Source organism: Periplaneta americana, chromosome 12, assembly GCF_040183065.1.
Source record: "Periplaneta americana isolate PAMFEO1 chromosome 12, P.americana_PAMFEO1_priV1, whole genome shotgun sequence".
NCBI lineage: Eukaryota > Metazoa > Arthropoda > Insecta > Blattodea > Blattidae > Periplaneta > Periplaneta americana.
In genome coordinates, this window is record NC_091128.1 from 36,945,867 (window position 1) to 36,973,356 (window position 27,490).

Below are 27,490 nucleotides of genomic sequence, written 5' to 3' on the forward strand. Positions count from 1 at the left end.
ACAAAATTAGTAACTTTTGTCCTATCTAACAGATTTTTATGAAATTTTATACAGTACAGTAGAACCTCTATTATCCGTGGTAATGAAGGGGTTGGGCTGAACAGTTAATCGAAAAAATCGGATAATCCGTACCATAGAAGACTTCCGTAAATTAAGTGTTACATAAAGCAGTTTCGTAATTTTCTCCGTGGTCATGTGGTTTAACACATTAGGTAGTGAATCAGAAGTTTTAAGTATAATACGTAGCTCTGTTGGAAAGAGTGGGTGCAGAAAGAATAATGCTGAAATTGATCAGGAAGAGAAAAAGGAATTGATTGGGTTACTGACTGAAAAGAAACTGCTTACTTGAAGGATTCACTGGAAGGAATGGTGAACGAGAGAAGAGTTTGGGGTTGAAGAAGATGTCAAATACTAGACAGCATTAAGATATATGGATCATATGCGGAGACTAAATGGAAGGCAGAAATTAGGAACGACTGGAGAATGCTGGGTTTGCAGTGACAGAACACTATGAATGAATGATAGAATGAATGTCAATGACGGTTTTCTAAGGGTCAAGGATACTTCCTATGATGGATTTCTTTGGAAAGGTAGGAAAAGTATGGGTCTCCTGTTATAGATTTAAGTAATTTATACACTTTATATTTGGTTTTTATTAAATCTCGCACAGTTGTAACTCGAATCTCGTATTCCCATGTCAGATGAACCACAGTTCCTCTTTTACAAAACCACTCAATTATATCCACTTCTCTTCGATACTTAGCACAATATGTATTCTTTTGGCACTTCTGGAAGACGTTTTGCAGAGAAATTAAACAGGTCATTGGAACAGTAGATCATAATGTGTAAGGGAAAAGGCTTGTAATATCACTCTCTCTATAAAAAAAAATAGTACTGATGTATTGTTCAATACTCGATATTTTTTTTGCAACAAAAAAAGGAGAGAATGACAGACGCATAATCCAACAATCGGTTAATAGGGTGACGGATAATCGGGATTCTACTGTAGTTACACTTAGTACATTTGTTTTGTGTACAAACTCTGTTTACGTTGGTATAAGGAGAAGTACCCCTTACAGGGGGATGCATTTAGACAAAATTTGTAACTTTTCTTCTGTCTTAACAGATTTTATAAAACTTTATACCGTAGTTACAGGTAGTAAACTTGTTTTGTATACAAGCTCTAATTCTCTGGATTGTCTTTGTTTCGACCTCATACTTCCTGTAATGGAAAAGCTTTCTTGGGCAGTAACGACTTCTTCCACGGCTAAGTTTTCTATAAATTTTCATTATTATCACGATGAGAGCCTAATTTAGTAAGTAGCTCACTAAGCCAGTGCCCATTTCGTTAAAAAAAAACGCATGTTCTTTATCCTCTTGCTCTCCAACGATAAATTATCTTATGGGGGGAAAATGTAACATTTTAGGTACTATTGCACCTTTTGGGCACTCGGAAGCTTATTTGATACATAATAAAATTAACAGGCTGTCAACTTGACTTCCCTGAATTGTACTTCGGAAGCAGATTCTGTTCACAGATATTTAAATAACTGCAACCGAGAAAAATTGCACTACTCCACCTGGAAAGAATAGTGCTAATAATTTATTACTTCCGCAAATCTGCGCACCTTAAGATTTGATTTAAAATAGAGCTAAATACTGGAGGAAGTGAAAAAAACTCATTTTGGGATGGAACGAAAGTTTTTTTTTCTCTACCTTAGCAAAGTCTGCACTCAGTGGTTATATTTATATTTTGTCCCGTGTCCATTCATGCTGATTTGATACGCTATAATAACGGCCAGTTCTTCCTGCATCCTTAACAACCATGGTCATTAGCTTCCTATGAAAATTCTTTACATTCTCTGGATGGATTGTGGTATTCTTTCCCTTTATCGTACGCCACCAAAGCTGTACAAAAACAATGGAATTACACTTCATAACTTGCAGCGATCTGCGCTCACTCGCGAACAGACAGGTGATCGGCCATCTTTGCTATTGTGCGAACTTCTCTCATAGCCACCATCTGTATTACCGTGACACCACAGTGTCTAGTAGACTGTGGTGACACCAAAGTTTAAATCCCATTTAATGACCTATGTGTACACACTATTTTCATTATGATTCTACATCCATTTAATAATAGGCTATCCACTTACTTCCCGCCAACATAATGACCTGCTCACTATTGCTAAATGTGTACTATATTTTTTAAGGGAGGTAATTAGTTTGTACGGATGAATGTCAATTTCTTTAACATCCTGTTTTAGTTGTGATGGATGCGATCAAAATGGAACACGAGGTCGATCCGTTGGCTATACAGACAAGTGATAACAAATATGTAGAAGAGGAGAAGCCTTTATCAGAGGTATATTAAACATCATTACTCTGTATTATCAATGAGCAATATGTATACCATAAATCAGAAATGTGTACATTTTGCAAATTATATTCACCAGACTTAATGATATTAAAGAAAATGAAGCCTATACTTCTTCATATCATTTACTACTATGTCACGTGCTTTTTTACATATAGCCCATGCTTTCAAGAGTGGATTATGGCTCTTGGTTTGATGTTCGGTTTACAACACGCTCTAATGCAAGTTCTTTTTCATGAAAATATTTAAATATTTTTATATATTATAAGTAAGAAGATACATAAGTTTGAAACTGAAGATGGTGAAACAGATGAAGTCTCTATTTTGCAGTTTCGTAGCAAACAAAGATATATCGTGGGCAACATGTCTTCCTGGTTTCACTAAAGTTTGACACATTGCTTATGTTCCTTACACGAACGACACTTAATATGTTTGCTAAAATTGTTTTCTCATTACTTGCTGAAGTATGATATTCGGAAACTTTTGTCATCTCTGACTTTATGAGAGCACCAGCATAATGTATTTGCGAAGCGCAGCCATGCTTGGAAGTGGGTTTGAATATCTGGTCGGGTTGTCATCCGAGATTTTCCCCAAGCTAATTGTGTGACGAATCCACGAACTTGTCTCGTCAAAAATAATCTCGCTATTACCAATTCCATTGACGGTAAATAATATCATAATTGGTGGGCCTACATCGGCTTTTAATAAGCATTAAAATGAAAAGTTGTGGCTTTATATTAGTGTCTGTGACGGATTAATAATTATAATATATGCACCTTTCTACAAATATAGCCAGAGTAACCACTAAAAATATTACAGCTTTAAGAGCTAAGGACTGTCTGCAGTCAGGATTTTCTTCTGTTGTTGAAGTGCTGGAGATAATATTTATTACCGTGTGACTCTCTTGGGCTGGGAAGGGATGAAATCTTGATTGAATTTAACAATCGTTATTTGTTATTGTTTAGGTAAAGGGAGATAAATGATAAAAATGAGTTTTGAGATGAAAATTAAACTTAGGTCCCTTATTGCAAATAAAACACATCAAGTGTTAGTACTGTTTACTTTTTTTCTGCACATCCACTTGTAGAATCTAACTCAACCAACGTGATACCGTGGAAACCAAAGTATGAAGCTGTAAAATATCTTGGAGTGCACTTAGATCGCCGTCTGTCATGGAAACATCACATCAACAACAAACTTAAATTGACCTATAGATCTAGAGTCTAGGTCTATAGACTCTGGCCGTGAAAGCCTACACTGCAAGATTAAATTGGCCTACTCAAGACTCACTCAATTATATCCGCTCCTCAACAAGAAATCATCTCTAAAGCTACAAAATTGCATGCTACTTTACACGTCTCTATTACGACCTCAAGTCGACCTGGTTGGCGAGTTGGTATAGCGCTGGCCTTCTATGCCCAAGGTTGCGGGTTCGATCCCGGGCCAGGTCGATGGCATTTAAGTGTGCTTAAATGCTACAAGCTCATGTCAGTAGATTTACTGGCATGTAAAAGAACTCCTGCGGGACAAAATTCCGGCACATCTGGCGACGCTGATATAACCTCTGCAATTGCGAGCGTCGTTAAATAAAACATAACATTAACATCACGACCTCTACTGCTTTATGCCTGTTCTGTCTGGGGAGGAGCTGCAATAAGTGAAATTAAACACATCCAGTCATTTCAAAATAAAGTCCTACGAATTTCACTCAATTCTCCTTGGTTTGTCCGTAACATCCAACTACACAGAGAAACTGGTATTGACACAATCAAACAGTTTATTCATTCACAAGCTAAGAAGTTCTTTAACAACCTAGAAAATGTTCCAGGGGCCATCCACTATTCTCTCGGAAGTAAGTCCACATTTTCCCACCAGAATCAAGAGCCGACTTCCAGTGGACCTCATATTATAATCAAAATTTATCATCACACCAACCTATGTAAATAATTATTTATTGACAATTATTTTTGTTCATTGAGGAGCCCAATCTAGGCTGCTCTCAATTCAGTTCATGTATTGTATTTATATTTGATTTAGAAATGATCTGTATAGCGCTAAATGCGCTGATCGATCAATAAATTATAAAAAAAAAAAAAAAACTGGGGGAACATAACACCATTAGCAAAAAAAAAAAAAAAGACTTAATCCTCCCTTTACCGAACACATCAATTTCCTCGCGAAGATTTTCGTTCACATTTTATCTAATCTGTACGTACGTTTTCTTAGTCTTAGTCGTAGGGATTTAAATGCATTATATATATATATATATATATATATATATATATATATATATATATATATATATATATATATATATATATGTTGTATAGGACCAAAGTGCAGTCTGTGACACTAGAAGTCAGTTTAAAGCAGGAAATTAAATTTAATTACTTATGACGTGTTTGTGTTCTCCAGGAATGGAAGTTAATTAATATGTGTTCAACTGAGCTAAAAACGGAATGTGAGGATCATAGCTGTGATGTCGCATCGGACGTAAAATTGGAAGGAAGTCCAGTGATGAAGTACGAAATTGAGGTGAGTGAGGTTAACTGTTCTCCTTCTACTTTTTCTTCCATATTTTAACTTGTGTTTTGTTCGTCAGACACAAGGCCTGTATAATACGCCCCTAGTGCTGTTTCCTATTCAGAGAATCATTGGAGTATACAGGGATTGGTGTTGTAATGAAGGGTAAGGTTAGTTTAGATTTACATTTTATTTGCTTTTGGCCTTAACAGTACAACTAATCACACTATCTTCTGACATTGAAGTGAGCCACTTATTTTTAAGAATACTTTCAGTTATTTATTTCTTTATTCAGACGCAAGCAGTCGGCTTTAAATTTGAGAGAATTTAGTTTCTATGCTTACACAAGTGATTGGATTTTACTGGGGCAGGTATTACAGCTAGGAACAACATTTCCTTTTGATTTTACAATTTTATTACTTTGTGTAAACCTGAAAATCTTTTTAAAGTTTCTCATTAAAGAAGATTTTGCTGCATTTACAAATAATATGTATATATATATATATATATATATATATATATATATATATATATATATATATATTACTAATCCGTTAACAGTCTGTTCCGGTTGAGATGGGTTCTGCCAAGTTAGTGACTAGAGGATGCAATGGTGGTTCTCGTGCTTCTCTTTTCGAACATTAATCGACTTATCACCACCCATCCTTTTCGTTCTCTCTTCTTTTTCATTGCTCTATTTCTCTTCGCTGCCACCATTGCATGTGGAATGCCCACAACATCATCACACCCATTCTCATCCTTGCATCCCCGCTGTACAGATTTGCCACATCTGCCTTCATGACGAAATTTGTTGAGAATCCCTGATTAGGCCTCGTTTCTTCTTATTCTAGTTAATTATATCCATTAGTAGGTTAAGTTCCCTAGGCTTATAACTCCCATCTCACCAGCGGGGATCTTTCCTATCTTTGTGGTCCTGTCCCACAGTTTCGATCGCGAATTCCGAATTTTGTGGCCTGCCAGGGCACCCAGGAACGAAGCAATAATGGAACCTTCATATTGCCCCTATATACTGCCGAGCCTGGACCTGAGGTCAAGTACACTCAAGTAGAGCCCGAATGGGGGCCCGGGGCAATTTAGACGACCCGGTGACCATCTCTGCTCGCCAGGGCGGATATATCGCTCTGATGTGTTACCGCTGACTAATGGATATGACAGTGTAATCAACCACAAGTTCCCTGAAGCTGTGCTGTCTCGGATTACTCCGGCTTTGTGAGCTAGGTTGAGTTAGCCGAGTTGTCCGGTGGTTGTGTTCAGTGTAGAGTGGGGAGCCACGGGCGGTTATTCCCGTGGTAGGGGCATAAAAGTGCGACTCGCCTCTGGTGTAAGACTTGCCATTAGGTGTGTAATGTCCAGTTTGAAGGGTAACTTGCGTGAAGTGGGTTGCCTGGGATCGGGCTGTGGGGGGGGGGGATGCTTATATCTGGCACATACCGCGAAGAATTTTTTAGTTGTCTTTTTCTTACTCCCTCCCTGTGGCAGGCTGACGCCGATGGTTCCATAGCGGGGGCAAGTTCAGTATGTTCTCGCGCTCTTCTCCCCTTCTTCAGACAAACAACTCAAAAAACAGAAGATAGCAATAGAAACGACTAGTGCTAATATGACGAATATTGCTATGGACTTGGACCCTGAGAAAGTATCAGTTAAAGTGGGAAGGTCAAAATTGCAACTCGACTACGCAACAGTAGTCTCCTCATCGAGATTATATCCCCAAAACAGAATGAGACGCTGTTGAAAGCGAAGATGTAATGGCCTTACCCTATTAAAGTCGAACACCACTTCTCGCTGAACACCACACGGGGAGTAGTGCATGCTGATTCTCTGGACAATATGTCTGATGAAGAGATCCAACTAGAACTGTCGAAGCAGTAAACGGGACGGATGGACTGTCCTTCTGAACACAGTGTTTATGACCTTCGAAAAGTCTTTCCTACCTGAATGCATTCTTGTTGGGTACGAGCTGTTCGTGCGAATGTGCCAAACCCAGTGCGGTGCTTTAGATGCCAACGGTTCGGACATACGCCAAAACTTTGCACTAAGAACATCATATGTGCAAAGTGCGGCAGTGGTGAACATGTGGATTACCCATGTTCCGGCGCCGAGCACTGTGTGAATTTTTCTGGGGACCACGCCGCTAACTCTAAAAATTGTCCGAAATATATGGTAGAGAAGGATATTCAAGAGCTCCCAGTTCGGGAAAATATTACTTTTTTCGAGGCGCTTAAGCATATATTTTATCGACAAAAAAAGGCGATGCAGAAGCCCTATGCTGTAGTATTGCAGAAGGCAACAGAGGGAATTGATGCATCAATGCAAACTCCATCTCTTGCAAGTATAATACATGGGGAGCGAAATGAGATCGCAACCCAGACGTATGCTGACGTTGGCACTCAGAATCCTGAGTCAATCGACACGTATGGGCTTGACATTAGGCTTTGCGTTCCCAAAAAGATCGCTGCCGTGACAAGAGAGGAGATCACCACAACGTTTCACTCTTTGTTCGGGTGGCGGCTCGAAATCACGCTCTCGATTAAGATTACGATCAGGTTTGCGCGATCTGCAAGTGATTCCCAACAGTCGAGGACTAAGCAATTGCATCAATGGCACCATATCATAGAAAAGATAAGAAGGAGCCACCATCCTGATATAGCTCCTCGTTATGACTGATATAGTATTGTGGAATGTGAAAGGTGTATGTAGCAGATATACAGAACTACAACTAATTGACCTATCATGAGAACCCAGCTATTTTATGTCTTCAGAAGACACACTTTTGGCCTGAAAACTCCCTGAGTACCTCGGGATATTACGTTCGCTGTTACAAATGGAGAGATATTTAAATATAAACTGAGCCAATATACTATTGTTTTTACCGCTGAGCTCTATGCTTTTTACGGAGCTTACTGTTTTTAATTAGGCAACCCCGAAGCAGATTCCTTATCTGTTCCGACTCTTTAAGCACCATTCAGTCCTTGCAGTCTTTTAATTGTGATGATCCGCTTGTGTTAAGAACTCAGGAGCTCTCTTTAGCTCTGATTATGAGATTGGAGTAGTGTGGATTCCTGGTCATATAGGAATTCCAGGAAATGAGACCACGGATGCTGCAATCAGGGCTGGTGCATTGAATGACTGTCTGATGTACTGGCGCGAGATGTGACAGCATATTAAAAACTACTTAAATGATAAAATATGATGTCAATGGGAAGGAGAATGGTCTGCACAAGAGGGAAACAAATTACGAAATGTAAAGAATACTGTTCGAGTTTGGGATTCGTCCACAAGAATGTCGCGACACCAAGAGGTTTTACTCACCCGGTTGAGGATTGGCCACTGTCATCTGACACATGGCCATCTCCTACGTGGCGAGCCTCAACCGGAGTGTGATATGTGCTGTGTTCCATTTATGGTGGAACATTTTTTATTGCATTGTAGAAAATAAGACTGTAACCGTCTGCATTATGGAATTTGGCCGACTCTACGTGACGCTCTTGGAATTTATTTTAATTGTACAAATGCAGTTCTGAAAGTTATATCGAATATAGGACTTGACAGTGTGTTTTTGTTTTTTATTGAACCGTTTTACTTATCCTCCGAACCCTTTACATCTGGAGGTTACATTTATTGTTTTATATTTGATTTTACACCCTATACATTCGAATATTTTATAAAATTTTATTCTTTTCAAATGTGATATAGAATTTATCTCTTGTGGCCTTAGTTTTATTATTTTATTGGTTTGTTTTGAATGCTATTTAGTGTCAGAGAACTGCTCACTTTTATGATTTTTTACAAATCACGTTGTGTATACTGGATTTGTGTGTACCCTGGCAATACTTTTTATTTCTTTTAGTACTCTGATTATTGTATTATTTGTGTCTTTGTTTTATGAAGAATTTTAGGTAAGGGCGCAAATAGTCATAGTAGCTGATGCGCCCTTTCTTAAACCCCACTACGACTACCACTCTAAGCCACCGGTGTAGCTCTGTTGGCTAAGGCACTTGCCTGCCGATCCGGAGTTACGTTCTGGCAGGGGTTCGATTTCTACTCAGGCTGATTATCTGGTTGGGTTTTTGGCGAGATTTTCCCCAACCATAAGGCAAATGTCAGGTAATCTATGGCGAATCCTCGGCCTCATCTCGCCGTATATCATCTCCCTATCACCAATTCTATCGATGCTAAATAAGCCCGTAGTTGATGCAGCGTCGTTAAGTAACCAAGTAAAAAAAAACTACCACTCTAATCTGCTCTGCCTTTTTAAGTGTCATTCAGTCTCTGCAGTCTCTCCATTCGGATGGTCCCCTTGTTGTAAGAACTCAGCAGCTGTTCCACACACTCCTAAGCTCTGACTCCGAGATTGGAGTATGGATTCATGGCCATGTTGGAATTCCTGGGAATGAGGCCACAGATGCTGCAGCCAAGGATGGTGCTATGAATGGCACTCTGGTATATTGGCGCGAGAGGTGGCAAGACTTACAAAATCACTTGAAATATAGAATATGGTGGCAATGGGAAGGAGAATGGTCTGCACAAGAGGGAAACAAATTACGAAGTATAAAGAATACCGTCCTAGTATGGGATGTCAACAAGAGTGTCATGGCACAAAGAAGTTTTACTCACCCGATTGAGGATTGGCCACTGTCGTCTGACACATGGCCATCTCTTACGTGGCGAACCTCAACCGGAATGTGAGATATGCCATGTAGCAATTACGGTAGAGCATATTTTATTGCACTGCATGAAATATGAGAGTGACCATCGACAATGTGCAATTCGGCTGGCTCCATGTGATGCTCTTGCAAGTGATTTTAATTGTGTAAATGCACTTCTGAGGTATTTATCGAATACTAGACTTGAAAGGGTGATTTAGTTTTTTTATGGACCTCTTTTTTATTAAGCTCCGGACAATTTATATCCTGAAGTTATATTTGTTTTATATTTGTATTTTACATATTTGACATTTCGGACCTTGTACATCCGAGAGCCTATTTTTAATTTATTGTTTCGAAATGTGGTACAAAGTTAACTCTGGCGGGATTTGTTTTATTATTCTATTGGTTCGTTTTTAATAATACTTAGGGTCTGAGAAATGATCACTTTTAAGAATTTTAAGAATCACTTTGTTGATACTGCATTTGTGTACCTCGTTTTTACTGTGGCAACGTTTTTTAGTTCTTTTTAGCATTCTGTATTATTTGTATTTTATATGTTTTGTGAACCATTTTAGATAGGGGCGCAAATAGCCATAGTTCCTGATGCGCCCTTCTTAAACTCCGGTAACTAACTCAATGAAGCAACGGAAATTTGTGACTTCTTTGATGTAACTTTTCTGGATAATTACAAATGAAAATGTTGTGCTACTTCATTCCACTGAAGAAATAGATTTACTTTCTGGTAGAAAAAGGTGATTGAGAAGCCAAATTAATGAAACATTATGTATGTAATTCATGTCATAGCACGTTGTTTTATTTTTCCTTGGAATAAAACTTTTTCATTTCTTCAGCCCTACAATTTATTATCGATTTATTAAATTTCTGATTTTTTGTCATTGCTATTCATTATGGGCTACATCTTTTTCTTATGTTTTCATTTCTTTATTTCTATTGGTAAGGAGGTGCATATTTCTATTTTTTAACTGCTTCTCATGTGAATCGTTGTCAATAATTTGTAAGTTAAATTGTTCAGGTATATTTATGTGATGAGGTGCCCTGATGGGCATCTGTGTACTTTCCAATAAGTCATACTAAATAAATAAAAATGAATACATAGACCCTATTGTAATAAATATATATATATATACACCGTATACACAGTATATATAAATACATAGACCATACAGGAACATTTTTAGAAGTGCAGGAGAGACGCAAACTTGTGTGGAATATACGACACAGGAAATACTTCAGTAAAAAACAAGAGGGAATTATTTGAAAGACTTGTTACTGAACTTAAGGAAAAAGATTTTCAAAACGCTAATTAGAAGTAGTGCGCAAAAAGATAAAAAAAAAAAAAAACTTGAAACAGTGTACCTCCAAGCATACAACATTCAGCATGCGTTTTTTACGTCTGGAACATGGTTTCAAGTTTTGAGACATCGTGTGATCACAATTTATGGCATCAAGATTAGAGGCTCCAAGTATTTGACTCCTGTAACCATCCCCGTCTGAATCAGGCCTAAAGTTGACGAGTTGGCAACTCAAATTCTGCTTGAACCTAAGTAGCAACTTGACTGTATCGACCATGTCAGACAGGGAAAGTTGAAGGTGAGTCGACTCGCTTCAAGCACTTGACTTCTGTAAACTATCCCTGTCTGAATCAGACTTATCATTAGTTACAGAGTTCATGGTGCACCATCTTGTTTTCTATTTACTCTTCCAGGGATATTCGTGTGACTTGCACAGAGTGAAGGACGAGCTGAAGCAGGAAGTCACTACAGAGGAGGCTGAAGTGCTTAGGTGAGACTTTGCTGCTACAGTTAATAATTGCTGTAGAATATAAATTTATAATCTGTTACGTCTTCATGTATGGAAATGAACTCCTTGGAGGAGAAATGGCATAAGGAATACCAAAAGTATTAATGTCACTACATACGAGACATTTTTAGACTTAATATAATTATTCGCATACTTTTATTATTTATTTCTAGAATGGTGTAACACACTGTTACATAATGCATGATATATGATAATAATTATACACATTAATATTTTGGTTGTATTCCTTTCACCTTGCTAGCATTTCAGGTCTCTTTGGCATGCTGTGCATAAGATTTCTGCAAAACTTCTGAATGCCAGTCTCTCTGTGCCAAATAGCTCTTAATGTTTCTATGAGCCCAGCTTTACTGGTAATGTTGAATTTCTTCAATTTCTTCTTAACAAAAGACCAGAGATTCTCGATTGCCAGATAATTGATTTGGTGTGGGATTCCTGAAGAAATTTCGAAATTTCTTCACTCTATAGCATGTAGCACTATCTTGCATGAATATTTAGCTGTTACCAAGAATTCAGTCTCTTATTTGTGGCTGCAGCCTAGTCCACCACAATAACTGAAAAAGTAATAGATTCAGTATTGCTAACATTATGTGCTCATTTAGAAAACTGCAGAATAATAAACTTAAAAAATTGAAAAATAATATGCTTAGTTTAATAATTTGTCCACTCCTGTACAATGACAAACAATCTCCAGTTGTCTATTCTTCCAAACCCCTCCCCCCCCTCCTGGTGGCAGGCTAACGACGACAGTTCCGTACGAGGGCCAGTTCCAAAATGGTCTCTTCGCGCTCCTCCTCCTTCTTCTCATAAACAACAAAAATAAGAATAAAAAAAAAAGGCACAGTGAGTGGTGATCTTACGAATAACAAAGCAGTGGACCCTGAGGAAATAAAAGTAAATATGCTGTCTTCACGATTTATTAGTATAACATTAAACTATGAAAAAAAACATACGTGAGACTTGGAAACAATGGACTTGTGGGTAACGTCAAGAATGCCACTGACTCTGCAACAGCAGCCTTCTCATCGAAACTTTGTCTCTCAGACAAAGTGAGACACTGCTCAAAACTAATTTGCTGGGGTCATATGCTATAAAGGTTGAACGGCACTCTGTGCTGAACTCCACATGTGGAGTGGTTCATATGGATGCTCTGAACCGTATGTTAGATGAGGATATACAGCTAGAGCTGCCAGACTAGTCCGTGTTCAAGGCTTGCTATTTGTTATGTAAGCGTGATGAAGAGACATATCCATTGACTTTTGAAAAGTCTCTCCCACAAGTATACTTATTTATCGGCTACTAGTGTGTCCCTGTGTGTGCGTATGTGCCGAACCCAATGCGCTGCTTTAGGTGTCAACAGTTTGGACATACGCTAAAACCTTGCACTAACAATATCGTAAGTACAAAGTCCGAGGATTCCCCATGTCCCAATTCCGAGCACTGTGTGACAAATTCAAAAGATTGTCCGTAGTATATGATAGAGAAAGTGGATACAAGAGCTGTGAACCCAACAAAATATTACCTTTTCCAAGGCGTGTAAGCGTTATTTTGATCAAGAAAAGAAATAGAAACAAAAGTTCTGTGTTTCTGTGTCACAGAAAGCATTGGAGGGCATCAATGCTTCTACGCAAACGCCACCTCTTCAATGTAGCCTATATCTGGGAAGCGAATTGGGACCGCAATGCAGACATATGTGGATGCTGCCAATCAGATTGCAGAGTCAGATGACAGCTGTGGCCTTGATCCCAGGCCATACTTTCCAAAGAACATGGTTGCTGTGATGCCACTGACAAATTCTAGGCCTGATAGAAAGTCATAATGTGTCGATCCCGATCTTGATCAATGTCTCATTGAGGAGTGCGAGGAAATGCAAGTGAGTCCACACTGACGAAGACTACGCGTTCTGAATCACAAAATCGAGACAGGGGAAGAACAGAAAATTTCCAGTGAAGTCACCATGATTTAGCTTCTTGTGATGGCTGATATCATACAATGGAATGTGAACAGTGTACGCAGCTGATATGCAGAACTACAACTATTGATATATCATGAGAAACTTGTCATTCTATTGTCATCAAGAGACACACCTCCTACCTGAAAACTCTCTGAATATTTTGGGGTACTATGTTCACCAGTACGAACATCTTGCCAGTTTCGGGGCCTGGAATGATTTTGTTGGTATGAAATTGAATATTTCATTTTGGCTCAACGTATAAAATTATGAAACTTGCGTAACAAATCCGTAGATATGCCAATGGAGGTTGTGCCATCCTACTCACAGAAAGTATCTTTTCCTCTCTTCACAATATTATCATTCGACATAAATGCATAGCCACTACAATTACTCTTCTTACCGTACATTTTTCCGTAGTTTGTGTATATGCACCCTGATACACATTTTACAAATTTCACAGTGAATAATATTGAAAATATTCTGTCCATGGTACCTGCTCCAAATCTAGCAGCAGCAGCAGCAGTTCCGATGATGACAAAGAAAATAAAATAGCAGAGGTATGTAGGAACTCTGAATGCAGGCGATGCCAAACACATACCCCTCACTCCATGATAGATATCTCCATTTGTAGCCCAGTTTTGGCCACGCATTTCGAGTGGTCAATTATTCATGACCAGGATGGTAGTCACCATTAACCTATTGGAATGCATGTGTCTGCTTTACTAGGCTGTTAAAAAGACAGACTGGGTCGGATTTTCGGAGTCCATGCCATTCGATGATAACGGGCATGAAAGTGTGGATTCTGTAGTAGAACACATCTGAAATCTGGTGATTATGTTCACAGAATTGTCTATGCCCCGGTCGTCCTGCAGGCAATCTCTGTCCCTGGTGGACTGATGCCTGCAGAGATGCAATACGAGATAGCCTTACTCCAATTTGAGCATATGTGACACAAGAGAATTTTGTCTAGTATTAACACCTTCGAGCTACAGCTTGTCGCTTAGAATACATCCAGGACAAACTATGTTATTTCCTTAAAAAAGAACATCCCAGCTAACATCGTATGGGTCCAAGTCCGTCATATAACGGAAAAACGTTGTTCTCTCATACCAGATCTTTCGAACAGTGGCATAATGACCACCAATCCGGTAGAAATTTGCTGAAATATTTGAAAGCACTTTTGTGCAAATAAGCAGCTCAAAGAACTATGGCCAGGGGTTTTTAAAAGCCCGACAGACTGCAGAAAAACAACTAAATTTTATATCAGATAACAAAGCATATTGCAATGCACTGTTCACAACCGAGGAGATAGAGGCTGCACTAGACACATCCTCTGACCACTGCGAACAACATCCATAACACATGTTTTGCCATCTCCCAACAGCTGGCATCTCCTTTCTGCTGCCCATGTACAACAGGATCTGGGCTGAAGCGATTTTTCCATGGCATTCTGCCATTGTAATCCCAATCCAGAAAGCGGGGAAGGATCCGTCTTTACCTGGAAAATATAGGCCAATTTGTCTCACCAGCTGTGTAGGAAAGGTTATGGGAAAAATGATAAGTAAACACCTGATGTGGGTACTAGAATTGAAAAACCGACTGTCTAAGATTCAATGAGGTTTATGTAAGCACAGATCGGCCTCAGACTATCTTCTTGGGCTGGACACAGTCATTAGAGAAGCATCTTTTGCAGTCGTTTTCGATTTACAAAAGGCTTATGATACCAAATGGCATTATGGAATCCTGCGCACTATACAGAATTGGGTACTTCGTGGTAGTCTGCCAATTTTATTGCGAGCTTCCTGGCACAGTAGTATATCAAAGTCAGAATAGCACCACACTTTCTAGTGAACATCTTCAAGAAAATGGCATACTGCAGAAGTCTGTATTAAGCTTTCCATTGTGATCAATGGGATAGTCGACTGTGTAGGTGAATGGGTGTTTTCTCTTTTATGTGTTGATGATCAGTTTATACTACAGTTCCTGGTAATTATATTCCATTCATTGCTCGACACTTGCAACTGTTATCAACATATTACTCAGAATGGGCTGTTCGCAATGTTGTCAAATTCTCTACTCTGAAGATATAATGTGTCTAGGATTCGTGACAACATTCTTTCAATCACCGTTAAGATGTTGCAGAGAGTTATATTGGACTCAGGAATGTGCACACACACAAGGAGTCCATTTGCAGGAGACATGTCTGCTGCTGTAATTGATGGGTAAATGACATGGTTTTAGCTTTCTGATTACTATGTTAGTATCAAGTTGCATTACTGCCATATTATAATATCTCATTCCTGCTCGCTATCCTGTATGATGAAAGTAGAGGACTTATTTTTAAGATAGTGGTACCAATATTCTGTGTCACACATTTCGAATGAATGAAAGTTCACCACTACTCTAGGATAACAGCTTGCGATTCAATAGACTCGAGTATGGACATATGAAAGGTCTGAAATAACGCAGACCGCTTTGCTCCAGTTCATGATATTGTCCTCTTTCACTATTTATTTTTGTTCAGGAATTGCTTCAAATGACCATAGGTGCTGCAAAATTTGCCTTAGTAAAACATAATCAGACATAACAATATTTTTATGATAATTCTTTGCACTAGCTTGAAAACCATTGCTCAGTTGTCACTGGATCCTGCCTCTGCCCTGTAGTTAGCATTAGTCTCAGAAGTTCCTATTCTTTTAGGAAGAAGAACATTGTCTATATAATTATGGCAACTTTTTGACGTATAGTTATTTGTGCATATGTGGGTACCTAATCAATGTAGTTCATAAAATATGAAATTTTTCTGCTTTTCCTGTATATTGTATGTTCTTCTGTCTGATCTCAATCTTTCTTTTTATTCATCATCATATTCTAAACACAAATTTAGACCATTCTTGACCCGTTTCGGTTCAAGTTACACAGGATCCAGAAGACGCTTTAGTGAGCATCCAGATCGTCGTCATCCCCGAGGGTAATATCGAATCATTGCCTGAGATATCTTATTCTCTGACATTGTAGATACATGTTGCAGCCAGTTATCTCTCTCTATATATGTGGAAATTTTCTTCTTTAGTGGTTGTATATTAATTTCCTGTAATATTTCCTCATTCCCTTTGTGATCGAGGAATGTATAACCAGTGCCTTAGATAAAGTGTGTCATTTATTTCAGCTTTTGATGTCTTTTTGCTTCAAGACCGAAATTTCGCTCCCATAAAGGAGAGTTTTGTATAATTTTATCCTGAGTGTTTCTGTACAAGGTGGAATTCAGCAGCCCTAATATTTTAAAAACTTTCTAATGTTTTTATTTACATATGTCTCTTCTTCGTAAGAAATGTTACATTCTAAGTGAGAGAAAGAGTTTACTTGTTCTAAGATATGGTTTTCAAGTGCAATATTCCTTCTGTGGGGGCACATGCATTTAAATGTCTTTTTTTTTTTTTTCCAGCTGATATTTGCATGTCATATTCTTTTGAGATTGTTGTTAATTTAAATAGACATATTTGTACATTGCCTTCGGAAGTAGCAACTAAAACTGTATTTATTAAAATTCTTGTCTTTCTACTTTCTCTCTGCTCTGTTTTTATTCTTCGATGTATAACTATTTACTAGTCTATACCTGTTTTCGGTAATGTTTTAGCTTCTTTGCCTGGGGAGATAGAATCAAGATTATGTTAGAATATAGCGCATAACAATGCATGGTCATCTCGCTGTCACCTTTTGTTTTATGTAATGTTGAAGCTTTTTTCCGTTTTAAACTGTGCTTGCTATTCCTCAACAATTCTTAGTATCGGCAGAGCTTTACATATGCGTGGAAGAAAAACCCCTGACTGCATACACTCAATACTAAAGAAGTGGATAGTAATGACAATTTAATTTTTATAATTTCTTTCCAATTGTGCAAAGAACTGCATTATGCATCCGAGTGGCAGAGATTCTTCCTTTGACACGATTGATCTAAGACGTGTGTACGTATATTATGCTATTATCTCATGGACATGTATATTAATTAAGATTCGCATTTGTTTCCAGATCGCCTTCCATTAATGGTAGTCTCTGTATAATTATGTTAATGAAGTTTCCTCTGGATACGACTTTCATAGTTGTAAACAGTGATCTATACAAAGTATTCATTTCTCATTCTCTGTCGATTTCTCATATCCTACTTGATTTTCATTTGTTTCTTTGCAGTGGAAATGCTCTGTACAGCTCTGTACTGTCTTCAACTTGTTAATTGTAATCTCCTAATATCCTAGTAGTTTCCTTTCACGCTATCATATCTGTCTTGCATACACTATCGATTATGGTCTTGTTCATTGATTTCTTCCATTAGTGTGTATATGCATATGCCACATTACTTTAAACATCGAATGATGGCGGAAGGTCGTTATTACTGTATTCTCAATTTCTTCATAATTCTTAGATAAATGTACTATTAATCCCTTTGGTAAGATTTAACATATATGATTTTATGAATCTGTCTTCATGTGATTTAATTAATTCCTGAAGTGTTAATGCTTTGCGGAATCATCTGCGATGACTAGCATAAGTAAGATACAATTTATCTCATTGTGTTATATAAGATGGTAATTCAATTCAGTTGCTTCTGCCACTCTGCACTTTGTGCTGAGTTTAGGTTGGTGGTATTTAATCCTTCAAGATAATATATGTGAATAATATTTCTGTTATAGGGATGCAAAATTCCTATCTCCCATACTAGTAATAAGTGAGGTCCTGAAACCAGTTATTGAATGTTCTAGTTTTTAAATGTGATTCCATGTACATTTTACCCTTTAATGAAAGCTTATTTATTTTGGCTATTTTATAAATTGATGGTATATTTTTATGAAAGTCTTCCAGATATACATGCCAGCACTCTATCGTCCGAGTGGGAGGATACTACACGTGAAGGCCATGTCACTATAAACGTTGGTCAAAAAAATTCTTCTTCGGAAAAAATTGTGCGGACCAATACATATGACAAACAATTCAAATGCGATTTGTGTGAAAAGCGTTTCTCGCATTCCGTAACTTTGAAAAGGCATCTTCCCCAGCATACCAGCGATAAGGCGTACAAATGCAATATCTGTGGGAAGCGTTTCTTCGAGCAAGGTCATCTGAATAGACATTTACGTGTTCACACAGGCGAGAAGCCATTCAAATGCGATGTTTGTGAAAAATGCTTCTCGGAATCCGGAAACCTAATAAGACATGAACGCCAGCATACGGGCGAGAAGCCATTTGCATGCGGTATCTGTGGAAAGTGTTTCTCGCAATCAAGTCACCTCCTAGGTCACGAACGCCACCACAGGGGCGTGAAAGCGTTCAAATGCGACGTCTGTGGAAAATGCTTCTCCAAATCAGATCATCTAAGAAGCCATGAACGTCAACATACGGGCGAGAAACCCTTCAAATGTGAAGTGTGTGGAAAGTGCTTCTCTCAGATGATACATTCTATCAGACATAAACGCAAACATACTGGCGAGAAACCATTCAAGTGTGATGTCTGTGGAATGTGCTTCTCGCAGTCTGGTACCCTGAAAATACACGAACGTCGGCACACTGGCGAGAAACCATTCAAGTGTGATGCCTGTGGAAAATGTTTCTCGCATAAAGATAATCTGAAAAGTCACGTCCTCAAGCATACAAACAAGATTGCATTGAAAGGTGACTCGAGAGGTAAACTTCTTACACACCTTCGAAAAGGCGGGAAGCAGTAGAATTACGTCATTTGTGGAGAGAGATCTTTCGATCGGGAATCGTACGTCATGAAGATAGCATATCGATGGAAAGGCATTCACATACGCGAAGTAGGAAGTGTGTCAAGTTTAGAACATTAACGTACCTAGGTACTGCAGGAAGAAATGTTGAGGTGTTAACTATGTAGAAAGTGATTCCCAGAGAATGCAATAGACATGAACACCAGTACATTAACGAGAGTATATTCAGAGAAAACAGTATGTACGTTTTTTTTTTCTCGCTGTCTAGAGTGATCAAGATGCAGCAATTTCTACACAAGAGACCGTATAAATGCGTTTCTCTAAGAGCACGATACACTTTAATATCACGTTTCTGGATTACTTTTCTTACAATAACATGCATCCCATCAAGCAAGCGAGATGGTTTTGCAACTTGTTACAAGATCTCGCTAAATTTATTGATGAATGTACGTATACAAAGGGACTGGAATCCATTGAGAAGTAGCAATTCAAGTATGCAATTCCCTATCGACAAAAAAGAAATGTACCTATGTGCCATTTGTGATGGCTCACTCCCCCCCCCCCCATGTCATGATGGAGAAATGTCCGACACCTGTTAAAAAGAGGTGTATATGCTTTTAGAGAACCCGGAGGTTCATTGCTGCCCTCACATAAGTCTACCATCGACATATCCTGAGCAAGATTAATCTAGTCTCTACCATCATACCCCACATCCCTCAAATCCATTTTAATATTATCCTCCCATCTACATCTCGGCCTCTTGAATGGTCTTTTTCCCCGTCCTCCCAACTAATACTCTATATGAATTTCTGGATTCGCCCGTACATGTTACATGCCCTGCCATCTCAAACATTTGGATATAATGTTCCAGGTGAAGAATACAATGCGTGCAGTTCTGCGTTGTGTAACTTTCTCCATTTTCCTAAGAACACCAAATCTCATAACCTTATTCCTTTGTTCTGGTCGTGCCATAGAATCGGTCCCATTCTGAGGGTGATCGCTCAACCCCCAAGCTGGAGGACCACTCCTTATCAGCTGTCTGGGACTGCTTATTCAATATATTCGCAGGCACCCTCCATGTTTGGAGGCCATCTTCTCTATTTACAACTTAAGGATGCGCCATGCCGTGGTGATAGGGACCCACAAAATGGGAACTGTATATGTTGCGTTCAATAAATTGGATATATTATTTTTACTCGTAGGTTTTCTGTGATGTACGATAAAGATGTTCTCCTAACACGCTATATAATATAATGCCCGTACTGGTACTTTGTCGGTGGTGTGCTATGTTAAATTGCATGTTGCGACATACCTATGTACAGTAATGGCTAAACAGTGTTCGGTAATTATTCAGGTCTAAAACATCATAGGGTCATAATACAGAATACAGTCCATTACCTGACATGGACACTTCATAATGCAAGTAAATTCTTGTAAAAATCCCGCATGCATTCAATGTTTTAGGTTAGGTTGTTGGTTTAAAATAATTATCTGTTATGTCACGTTATCTGTCATTGCTTCACACATATCAATGCATGCCTCATTTCAATGTCGAAGCTCATATGAGAGACAATCAATTGCACTGTAATTTTTAGGATTCACATATAAATGTCTAAGGAAAGCATAGAGAAAAATTGGAAACAATATGTTTTATGGACAGTGAAAAAAAAATTCTAACTTCGAAGTCACCCGTTGAAAATAGACATTGGCATATCAAAAGCTGATCAGCAACAAAATTTTTCATTTTTCAAGTTAGATTATTTCTGTCACTAATATTATTATTATTGTTTATTATTATTTTTTTCGTGGATTAAAGTTTTCTTATTTCATTTTCCTGTCGTAGCAGGATTAAGATTTCACATTGCTATCTCCCACTTTCTTTTTTTAACTTTTTCGAATATATTTAACACTTCACCCGGTTTACTGAGTCTTGAGCTCACAAGCAAACATTCTCATGGGGGCAGATAAAAAAGTTAATTTTTCTTCCACCATGTTAATAATGTCGAAACAAGTACTTATAGAAATTTTGGCCGGAATTACCAGGGCCGTAAAAAAAATTAATTTCTCCGGGGCCGTGTAGAGAAAGAAAACACAATTTTATTGAAAAAATTATTGGAACAGATACAACAATTGTTGAGGTATGTTTCAATATATTCCCCACTGGAACTGAGACATCTGTCATGCCGTGGGATCGACAGAGAGATTCCAAATTTTTTCTTTCCTTTCCTTAAACATTTATCTACGAACCCTCAAAATTACAGTGCAATTGATTGTCTCTCATAGGAACTACAACATGTTAATATTGAACGTTGCTGCTAGAGTCTAGCAGAACAAACCGTCCACATACAGGTTCCGGCACGTCAACGTCAAAACATTCTCATCGAGAATCCCAGATGGACTGTGACGTTGCCTTTATATGTGAACGCTACCATACAAAACGCGTTGTACACTTAACGGTAAAAAGAATGAGCCGGCGACAATTTCTTAAGTTCCAGACACATAACATTGCATATGTTCGTCTCGTCAAAGCCGTAGTTCACCAGGTAACACATAATTAAACCATTTAAATTTGCTGTAGGCTATTTTGTTTAAGAGTGTAAAATATGTTATAAAATCAAATGTGGGGTTGATTCTAGATACATCAGGGCTTCTGAAGAGTGAAATAATAATAAAATTGATAAATACAAAATCAACAAAAGCGAATATGAACAGGAACAGCACGTATTATGCCGAAACAATATTGACAGTCACAGTAGCGTAAGTCGTTACGGCATTGGTCTATTGAACAAGTTGAGAGTAGTAGCTCAAGGTTCGAATCTCTCATAATCTACTTTCTTTAATTACAAATATGCGATCATATATGTCTCGCAAAGCTATAATTATGTGGCGATATCTCTTAGAATATGCCCAGACTCTAATAAATAATAACCCTCCCTCTCTCTTTCAAGCAATACTCCTATCTGTTAATAAAACGTTCTGTCTCGTCATTATACTTGAAGATGGCACAGAGACAATAACTCATTGCCCTGGTTCGCATAGGTTATTCTGCGTATGCTACTCTCCGACAGGACTTCCATTGGAGAAATGTCATTTTCTCTGAAGAGGTAATTGTGTCCAGTAGCAACGATAGTCCTGCTCTAGTTTATCGTTTGGATGGCCATCGATACAATGAATACTTCGTGAGATGACTTAACAGGTTGGGTTGCGTGAGGGTCGCGTGTTGGGGGTGGATGTCATACGATGGGGCAGAACTTCTGGAAGGCATGCATGGTAGGTTTACGGCAGAAGTCTACGAACACATTGTCAAATGTAATGATCCCTTCTGCCCGAAAACTATATCCAGAAGGAACACTTTTCTTTCAGCAGGATAATCATCCGATACACACCGCCAACCGGATTCAAAGATGGTTTACGAGGAAGCGTGATGTCGTCCCAGTCGACTGGCCTCCAAAATCGCCAGATATGAATCCGATTCAAAATTTGTGGGCTGCAGTCAAAAGGATCCTACGCTCTAATTGGGCAGAACAACCACCCTTTCGGACACCTGAGGAATTGTGGGACAGAGTTCTAGATGCGTGGGAGAAGGTGGCCAAGAATTTAGACCTGTTCCATAATCTTGTGGACTCCATGCCGCGCAGAATGAGGGCAGTTGTTGACGCAGTTGGTTTGTGTACGAGATACTTGTCCCCACCACGGGCCTTTTTTTTTTTTTTGTTAATATATTAAAAAATTGTTTGTTTTTGTTAATTTAATTATTTATTTGTGTTTGATATGCGTCCAGTTTTTTAGGTTGTGAAACAGGTATTTTTTTTTTTGAAGACCAGTTCTCGCCTATTAATAGCCCACAGGAGATGGGCAATAATATTTTTTTTACAAATCAGGCATACTGAAATTTGTTAACAAATGCCATTTCACATTTAAACTAATAAATTACTTAAAAATTAAAATAAAAATATAATAATTTTACCGTACTGGGAGGCGAACTCACAAACTCTGGTACGGATATCAGACATCTTACCACTGGGCCACAAACATCGTGCCTTGCAGTGCGTTACGTTTACACGAATGAACCGCGCGATAGAACTAGTATTTTTATTGACCAAAAGTCGCCCCATTCTTTTTGCCATTAAGTGTACAATGTTCTGATGTAACGCTGCTGGTCCGTGACGTGACGTATAATGTGAATCGACCTTTAAGGTCTATTCACACATCTCCGGGACGTCACGATGATCTCCGTGAGGTGGCGGCATCTTCCGAGAAAATAAAATATCGTCGCCTTGGAGACAAAGCGGTGCATTCCTACATCTCCGGCAACGGCATTCGCTGACACATTCAGTGCTTCTCCGTGATCCATGCTGGCAAAACGTTTTCGCTCGCCACCGATATTTTTTTGTTTTCACGGACGTGATACTCTCTTCCCGCCTACCTGTTTCTCTGCTTTCTCTGCTCTGAGAGGTTGCCTTCTGAAGTAAGACGGTCCCCCCAACCTTTTCTGTCCACTCGGGAGATGGGGTAATCTCTGAGGCAAACATAAATGTTGCCAGTTCTCCTCTGAATGCTAATACTAATTGCAGTCTTTCTTAACATGTTCAAACTATTCAGAAGTATTTTTGTGTGCTGTTTGAAAGTCTTGTAAATTCCTTAGTTTTTTTTTTTTTTTACAATTCCAAGATAGCAATGATAGATGAACAGCAATGTTTAAGATATAATCAACTTTATGAGGCACAATAATATTACCATGCCCAACCCCCATATCCATCAAGGGAGTTATGTTGCAGGAAATCAAATCAACCAATATTAGTAAGAAACATGCAGTGGAGCTGCTCACAGCCTCGTATGGACACGAAGTGTTACGTCTTCCTCCGTACCACTGTGTTCTAAATCCTTTGGAAATGTTAAATGTTATGTTTTATTTAACGACGCTCGCAACTGCCGAAGTTATATCGGTGTCGCCAGTGTGCCGGAATTTTATCCCGCAGAAGTTCTTTTACATGCCAGTAAATCTACTGACATGAGCCTGTCGCATTTAAGCACACAAACGCCCAGGATCGAACCCGCAACGTCGGGCATAGAAGGCCAGCGCTATACCAACTGCGCCAACCAGGTCGACCTTTGGAAATAATCTGGTATCAACTAAAGTCTTATGTTAGAAGAAACAATATTAATCCGAATTGAGTCTAGTGTGTTAACTTCTGCGTGATGGAGCTGCAACAATCGGTCCCCATAATTGGTCCTCCTGTGTTCAACATGCAATTAAAACGGAACAGAATTATATGAAGTACGACAGGGACAGTAACCAAGAGAGATTTGTGATTCATTTAGGAGAGAGTGACGACGAATAGAAGTAAGAGAAGCAAAATGTTGTCATATTTTATTACATAACATTTCAGATTTCGCTGCGGATTTAGACACGAAACACAAATTGACAATATTCTTTCGGTGTTACTTTTTATTATTATTATTATTATTATTATTATTATTATTATTATTATTATTATTATTATTATTATTATTGTTGTTGTTGTTGATATAAGTATGAAACTATATTAGTTTGAAGAAGTTGACCGCACAATGGTTCTATAACAGATCTTTATACACACAGTAACTCAAAATTAACCATTCATTAATTCGTGATTGATTGTATGAAAGTACAATTTGTTGTACACTCCCACTTAGCGGAATCGAACCGAATCGAGGCGAAAAGTCTGCTGCCACTACATCTAGTGGAATCGAACCGAACAGTACTTTTATGTTTTGTGTTTTGTCATAGAAAAGAGAATAATTCTACACAATATTTATTAATTTTTCTTCGTTCCTGTTACATTGTGATTTTTGTATACGTTTTATTTCAGCAATAACTTTCAATAGTAAACAAATTAAGCCGTCAATAATGTATGTGGTTCATTTGTTTTTTTCACGAAGGCTTCACGAGAATATAAGACCATACCCGAAACAAGAAATTCTATTCCGGCAGTGGAATAAATATTCTAGCTCATGAGTTCTGTTCTGATCGATTAGATTCGATTCGACGCGCCTCTTTCTGCTATCTTCCATTTAAATATATTGTGAAGAGAAATTCTGTTCGATTCGATTCCGCTAAGTGGGCGCGGGCCTTAGAAATAAATATACGATTGTTTAATACCCACGCCACATGGGGCGAAGTCAATGTAAAATGTGACAACTGCGCGCCTAGAAATTTCCGCACGCGTCCCTTAATGACCGGGGTAGACCGTAGTTCTTCTAGCAACAAAAGAGACCGACTGGGGATCTTTTGAAAAATCCTACCGTGTTACAACTGCACGGAACGGAAATGTGAGAACAGACGTGAAAAAATCATGTCGGAAAGGACGGTTACGGACACGGAAAGCACCGTCACGTCCCGGAGATGTGTGAATAGACCTTTAACCTTCATTATACCGACTACAATGCATATTATATTTTTAAATTACCGGTATCTTTTTTAAGCGGGATTCGCGAATCTCACAAGTAGCTTAACCACTATGCTACAAAGCCAAGTTGTGAGAACAACCTCTAAGGGCGGAATTCATAGTCGTCACTTATAAAATGAGTGAACCCTTAAGTAATAAGGGATTGCTTATAATAAGTGAACCCTTAAGTAAATCCCGAATTCATAGGCAACACGTAATGATGTAACTTACAGCTGCAGGACATGACCTCATAATAAAAGCTGGCTCTAATTGGACTAATCAAAGGCTGTTCTGTATGTGGAGTTGCTATAACAACGAGTTATCAATATTATTGTACTAAATAACAATAAACTTAGCTGAAAATAAGTACAGTAGGTTATGCTGAAAGGAAATTAATTTTTCCGAAGAGGAACGACTTCTATTTCGAGAGTTTAAGACATAAAGACATTGTAGAAAACAGGCAATCTAATTGTGTCTTTTTTTGAAGGAAGAAAACTGCTTGGGAAACTGCTGTGTCAGAATAAATTCAATTCCAACCCCGAAAATATTTCAAGAATTCAGCATCTGACACCAACGTTGAAGACGACCCTGAACTCGATTCCTGTGACATTGATATTAAAATGTACACATACATACGTTTCATCATTAACACTGATAACTCCCGAGAAACCATCTTCTTAAAAAAGTCCACTCTTAGTGCATTGAATGCCTCTACAGACGTTGAAAATTTTATGATCCTTTTAATATGACGCGATTATGCTTCGGAGACTTTTGAAATTGTTCTGCACACTATAGGATGACTTACGTGGTACATATCTGCACACCAATTGTAGAATAATGTATTCGGTGTTAATAAATTATATTAATTCTGTTGTGAGAAATAGACCTAGTGTAATTACGACCTACTTGAAATGATGATGTTACATGAAATCTCAGTGCTACCAACATTTTCAACAGCGATGGGAATGGTAACCCTCTGTTGTTTGCAACATACAGTATTTGTCTATTAAAGGCAGTAAAATATTGTGGCAACCATGATGGAAAGTTCTCGCTGCCTCGGGAGTCTATCACGCGTCCCACAGAAGGGAGGGCGCGGAGGGGAAAGACGCAAGTCGGCGGGCACTGTGACGCAGCGAAGGGTAAGGAGACTGCAGCCACGCGGACTGGAGGGGACGGACCTAAGGGGAGCGTCTGGAGTCCGAGTGATTGGGGGGGGGGGACTGAGAATCGTCCAGAAACAGAAGCCGCGATAAACAGGTGGAAGACACTCGATACAGTACATTCTAGAATTATGGTTTAGTAATAAATAGAAGACGCGAAGAAAGCCAAAGCCAGTTTTAGTTTGGACAGTAAGCCAGTGAGTTGTGAAGGAGCAGTGAGCGTCCAAGCGGAAGCAACGAGGCCGGAAGTCTTTGGTTCGGTGTGCAATGAACTTTATCTGAAAGTCTTGAGTTCGAAGTTCAGTGGACTGTCTCTGGAAGTCTTGGGTTCGATATACTGTGAACTTGAGTGAATGAGCTAGAAGAACTAGCCAAGGCAAACGAACTGTGAACTGAGAACTGACAGTTTTGTTTTGTAAATAGTGCTTTGTGAACATTGTTGTCAATAATCCAAGTGAATTGTCATTGTCGTCTGTGGAGTGCAATAACGAATACTGTGTTGCTGTGTGGAGTGAAATATCCATTGTTCTTGACAGGAGTGTTTAAATTCAGAAATATAGAAAGCCATTATTGTTGACAATAAAAGTAACATTATTGTTGTGAATTAAAAGTCACATTATCAATAACTGTGGTCTTGCGAAAACGATATCTTTTCTTAAATTCCAGTCCACTATACATTTCCAAAGGATTCTCCATGTCTCTAATATACCTTTTTGGGACACATATGCCTTCCTCATTTCGTTCAACAAACTCCACAAAATCATTCTCGGTATCCATTTTGAAAAGGAGTGGTCACTTAACGGTACAGATGAGCTCACTTAAGTA

At 38.6% G+C, this 27,490-nt stretch overlaps 1 protein-coding gene across 6 annotated transcripts in view; it reads left to right on the plus strand.

The window, feature by feature from the left end:
• Positions 1-27,490, plus strand: part of LOC138710290 (zinc finger protein 664-like) — a 98,860-nt gene that overhangs the window by 12,459 nt on the left and 58,911 nt on the right. For 2 of the 6 annotated variants that reach the window (XM_069841056.1, XM_069841057.1), the window contains exon 1: positions 11,294-11,370. Coding sequence is in view for 2 of the 6 variants with exons in the window: in XM_069841054.1 (XP_069697155.1) it covers positions 2,273-2,365; positions 4,793-4,912; positions 11,294-11,370; positions 18,210-19,077 (1,158 nt within the window). In the remaining 4 variants the exon portion in view is untranslated. Of the gene's footprint in view, positions 1-2,267; positions 2,366-4,792; positions 4,913-11,291; positions 11,371-18,209; positions 21,274-27,490 lie in introns of those variants that run through there. The other 4 variants (XM_069841054.1, XM_069841055.1, XM_069841063.1 and 1 more) reach the window with 4 other exon arrangements.